The sequence below is a fragment of the Haliotis cracherodii genome, unplaced genomic scaffold (genome assembly GCF_022045235.1).
Source record: "Haliotis cracherodii isolate W230 unplaced genomic scaffold, xgHalCrac1.p SCAF_13, whole genome shotgun sequence".
Classification (NCBI taxonomy): domain Eukaryota; kingdom Metazoa; phylum Mollusca; class Gastropoda; order Lepetellida; family Haliotidae; genus Haliotis; species Haliotis cracherodii.
The window spans coordinates 3,549,982-3,555,094 of record NW_027266268.1 but is presented as its reverse complement, the minus strand read 5'-3'; the positions used below and the strand labels follow the sequence as shown (position 1 = coordinate 3,555,094).

At 42.3% G+C, this 5,113-nt stretch overlaps 1 protein-coding gene across 1 annotated transcript; it reads right to left on the bottom strand.

Annotated features, from left to right (window-relative positions):
- Positions 1-2,161: 2,161 nt before the first annotated feature.
- On the bottom strand, positions 2,162-3,249 carry LOC139459405 (uncharacterized). The gene is made up of 4 exons (XM_071240857.1): positions 3,215-3,249; positions 2,880-2,932; positions 2,619-2,681; positions 2,162-2,394 (listed from the first exon to the last, which is right to left on the bottom strand). The coding sequence occupies exons 1-4, from the start codon at positions 3,247-3,249 to the stop codon at positions 2,162-2,164; spliced, it is 384 nt and encodes a 127-aa protein (XP_071096958.1).
- Between the last annotated feature and the right edge of the window lie 1,864 nt (positions 3,250-5,113).

The window sequence follows — 5,113 nt, the reverse complement described above, 5'->3', positions numbered from 1 at the left end:
TGTTATATTAACATGTCCACCAAAGATGATATATTTGTATAAAAATAAACTACATATTGTCGACATAACTTTTATTTATTTTGTATAAGTTAATTTGCATAGTCGCTTTTACAATGTTTTCGCCAAATGCGGTGCCGTTTTCGCCAGAGAAATCGGTGACGTTTTGTTGAGGTGCCGTTTTAGCCCGCACCGTTTACAATGACTAGACCTGTCGTGTTTGTCCTTTTGGCGCATAAATGTGAAAGAAATATAAGCAAACTGTAATGAGGTTTCAGTAGCTAGATCTAGATATATTTTATTTGGAATTCCCGTGTAAAAAGTTGTTGGGTCTGACTCACAGATTGTTTCATGCGGATGTGACATTTCAATGCAAGTCAAAATAGTTTCCATTCGGCAACAACATATTTCTAGGATACATTCACCACGCAGTGTCCTTTAGTACAGAGAGTCCAAGGATACATCCACCATGCAGTGTCCTGTAGGTGAGATGAGGTGAAATGGGGTTTAACGTCGCGTCCAAGATTATTGCACTTATATAGCGACGTAGTGTCCTGTAGTAAAGAGTGTTCTAAGATACATTACCACGCAGTGTCCTGTAGTAAAGAGTGTTCTAAGATACATTCACCACGCAGTGTCCTGTAGTAAAGAGTGTTCTAAGATCAGTCACCACGTAGTGTCCTGTAGTAAAGAGTGTTCTAAGATCAGTCACCACGTAGTGTCCTGTAGTAAAGAGTGTTCTAAGATCAGTCACCACGTAGTGTCCTGTAGTAAAGAGTGTTCTAAGATCAGTCACCACGTAGTGTCCTTTAGTACAGAGTGTCCTAGGGAACATTCACCACGTAGTGTCCTGTAGTAAAGAGTGATCTAAGATACATTCATCATGCAGTGTCCTGTAGTACAGAGAGTCCTAGGGAACATTCACCACGCAGTGTCTTGTAGTACAGAGTGTTCTAGAATACATTTACCACGCAGTGTCCTTTAGTACAGAGTGGCCAATGGTACATTCATCATGCAGTGTCCTGTAGTACAGAGAGTTCTAGAATACATTCACCACGTAGTGTCTTGTAGTAAAGAGTGTCCTAGGGTGCATTCACCATGCAGTGTCCTGTAGTACAGAGTGTCCAAGGATACATTCACCAGACAGTGTCCTGTAGTACAGAGTGTCCTAGGGTACATTCGCCACGGAGTGTCCTGTAGTACAGAGTGTCCTACGGTACATTCACCACGCAGTGTCCTGTAGTACAGAGTGTTCTAGAATACATTTACCACGCAGTGTCCTTTAGTACAGAGTGGCCAATGGTACATTCACCACGCAGTGTCCTGTAGTACAGAGTGTTCTAGAATACATTTACCACGCAGTGTTTTTTAGTACAGAGTGGCCAATGGTACATTCATCATGCAGTGTCCTGTAGTACAGAGAGTTCTAGAATACATTCACCACGTAGTGTCTTGTAGTAAAGAGTGTCCAAGGATACATTCACCAGACAGTGTCCTGTAGTACAGAGTGTCCTAGGGTACATTCGCCACGGAGTGTCCTGTAGTACAGAGCGTCCTACGGTACATTCACCAGACAGTGTCCTGTAGTACAGAGTGTCCTAGGGTACATTCACCACGCAGTGTCCTGTAGTACAGAGTGTCCTAGGGTACATTCACCACGCAGTGTCCTGTAGTACAGAGTGTCCTGGGGTACATACACCACGCAGACTCCTGTAGTACAGATAGCCCTAGGGTACACTCACCACGCAGTGAAGGCCTCAGTGTTTAATTTATTACTAGTAGCCATATGGCTACAAGCATTTTATTCCAGGTAGCCGCTGGTAAAATCAAGAAGTCAAGCCAATATTGGAGGTAGCCAAAGGCATTTGAAATTATCTTTTCTCAAATAACTATTATAATATGTACATGTCATAGCACTAGTCTTGAATATAAGTGTATTTATGGTAACATATATACACATGGCTGAAACAGGCGTCGCCGTATAGCATGACAGTGAAATAAATACAAAAGATATACAGGTTTATTTCATTTATATGCAAGTATGCATAAAATAAACATTAGGAGCAAATTGGGTTTAAAATAAAATCACATCATGTACAATTGATCTCTTTTCTTGTATAAAAGTCATATGGAGGAAAGTGGACATTTCCATCTCGACACACATCTACAACTCCCCCTCCTCCTCCCCAATCACATCGAGTCGCCAGTGACACGTGACCATTTGGTCAGAAACTGGGTTTGGTGCGTTCGGTTGCAGCATTTGAGTGTCCATGATATCAGGAATGTCTACACATGCAAACTCCACCGAGCGAGAGAGGCGACGGTTGCTTCTCCGCCATGCAGGGTTGTGTGCTTTGCCGAACGTCTTCCACAGGTAGTAGACATTGACCAATACAGCTGAAATAGAGGAAAACAGATTGATAAGCTGTCAACATCAGATATATATTTCAGATAAATGTAACAATCTGTGGTTATTTCTATTCATCATATGATTTCATATAACACGTTTTAGGATAAAGCATACATACAGAAATATTTTTGATATGGAGAGTGGGTAAGAGGATGGTTATATTTATGAAATATAATATGTAAGACGGGAAGATTAAACAAAATCAGCCTACCGATTGCTGCCATTATTGTGAGAGCGACAACATAGATCTTGCCAGGGCAAAACCACGAGATATCTGCAAAATAAAAGTGACGTATTACTTCAGTAGTCATACAATGACGCACTGGTTCATCGTAGATGATGGTTCACGGTCAGTTTAGTAATATTTGATTTAGATATTTGACATAGACATCTTTTTATTACATCTAGATATATCAAATAGCTTTAGACTAACATCAGTTGTTTGCTGGTGGTATATAAAGGATATACTCACCACGGAAAGAAACATAGGAGGTGACACCAGCTGACGAGGCTGTTGTGCTGAAACTGAGGACGGATTTTCATGAAAAAGGTCAAGTTGATTGTTGAGTATGTATATTGTTATAAGAATGTCAATTAACATTTTAGGTGCAAATGATTAGCCGTGACAAGCTGTTGTGTTGACATTATTGGAAAAAAAAGATGTCGATTAGATTCTGTCACAACAAATTTACAACATCGTTTCCCTTCTCACGTTTAGTTGTGACTAAGAGTCAAGAGACAATTAAAGGTTCCTATTGATAATTTGCATCCATTGTTCGATTCCATGTAAAGATAAGGTTATCTCACCTGGGATGCCCTGGTACAGTCCAGATGGGATACATGTTGATGGACAAAATGACGGAGAAAACGAAGAGCGTGAAAAGTTGGCACCAAGTGATAGAAAGTGATTGTCATGATTATGACGTCATTGAACTTAGTTACCATTGTGACGTAAAATACAACAAATGTGACGTCATATGTTTATGTGTCTATGATGTGACTGATAATTGCCATTTTTGAGAGAGTTCCTTGTGGTCAAACAAGTTCTTGTGGTCAGTGATACAGTAGACGCCATCCTATCTGCCTTAGCGATAAGATTGTCGTATTTCAAAGGTGTCGCGGCGCAAAATCTAGACTTAGTAGACTAACAAAATTAGTCCCAAAAATACAGTTATCTCATTTAAGAACATATATCCTTAAACTACAAAGTAATATTCAAATAGGGCCCAGAAAAATGGTAAATTTCAGGAGCTGATGCATGCAAGATTTGCCTTATCTTTCTGGACTGAGTTGGATTCCATATTTAATATATTCTTTCTGGGTTATCTTAGTTCACCACAAACATTAAGACAGTCGGACCTTATATATCTGTGTTCAGGTCGTAGAGTGTTTACAATTCACGACTACTTCACTGCCTCGGGTATTTTCCATCAGAGAAAAAAATATAGCGGTTGGTATTTGATATAAAAATAATCTTATATGGTTCTTCTTATTCTGTCCTTGGCGGAGAAAGATTTTTATATTTTCACCAGGCAGATATGGACCAGACAATCCAGTGATTAATATCATGAGCATCAATCCACGCAATTTGGATCGATGACATGCATCAACCAAGTCAGCGAGCCTGACCACCCGATCCCGTTAGTCGCCTCTTACGACAAGCATAGTCGCCTTTTACGGCAAACATAGTTTGTTCCTCTGAAAGTAGTAGACACCATCTCCAGTAAACAAGCGTTTTTTCGTTCAAACGAAAATACTTTGGTCAGTATTTTCGAAGTACCCACTTATATAAAATGATCAGTCCGTTTGAGAAAAGTAAGCATGGGTTGCTGAAGACCTATTCTACCCCGGATCTTCACGGGCCGTCTTGATAGGTGTGGTATTTAGACCATGGTTCGGGTATGATCCTTCACCAGCACAGCCAGGCTATGGTTAGGTATAATGCTACACCACGGCAGCCAGGCTATGGTTCGGGAATGATGCAATACCAGGGCAGCCTGGCCATGGATCGGGTATGATGCTACACCAGGACAGCCAGACCATGGGTCAGGTATGATGCTACACCAGGACAGCCAGGCCATGGGTTGGGTATGATACTACACCAAGACAGCTAGGCCATGGTTCCGGTATGACGCTACACCAGGACAGCCAGGCCATGAGTCAGGTATGACGCTACACCAGGACAGCCAGGCCATGAGTCAGGTATAACGCTACACCAGGACAACCAGGCCATGGGTTGGGTATGATACTACACCAGGGCTGCCAGGCCATGAGTCAGGTATAACGCTACACCAGGACAGCCAGGCCATGGGTTGGGTATGATACTACACCAGGACAGCCAGGCCATGAGTCAGGTATGATGCTACACCAGGACAGCCAAGCCATGGGTTGGGTATGATACTACACCAGGACAACCAGGCCATGATTCAGGTATGACGCTACACCAGGAAAGCCAGGCCATGAGTCAGGTATAACGCTACACCAGGACAACCAGGCCATGGGTTTGGTATGATACTACACCAGGACAGCCAGGCCATGGTTCAGGTATGATGCTACACCAGGACAGCCAGGCCATGGGTTGGGTATGATGCTACACCAGGACAGCCAGGCCATGGTTCAGGTATGATGCTACACCAGGGCAGGCAGTTTAAAGTTTGGGTATGATGCGATACCAGGACAACCAGTTCATGGTTCGGGTACGATGCT

Bases quoted from the DNA above. Each gene is read 5' to 3' on its own strand.
- LOC139459405 (XM_071240857.1), bottom strand. From the start codon at position 3,249: ATGTATCCCATCTGGACTGTACCAGGGCATCCCAG. The intron at 2,933-3,214 runs GTGAGATAACCT...ATCCGTCCTCAG, and splicing joins ACTGTACCAGGGCATCCCAG to TTTCAGCACAACAGCCTCGT. The intron at 2,395-2,618 runs GTAGGCTGATTT...CCTCTATTTCAG, and splicing joins CACAATAATGGCAGCAATCG to CTGTATTGGTCAATGTCTAC.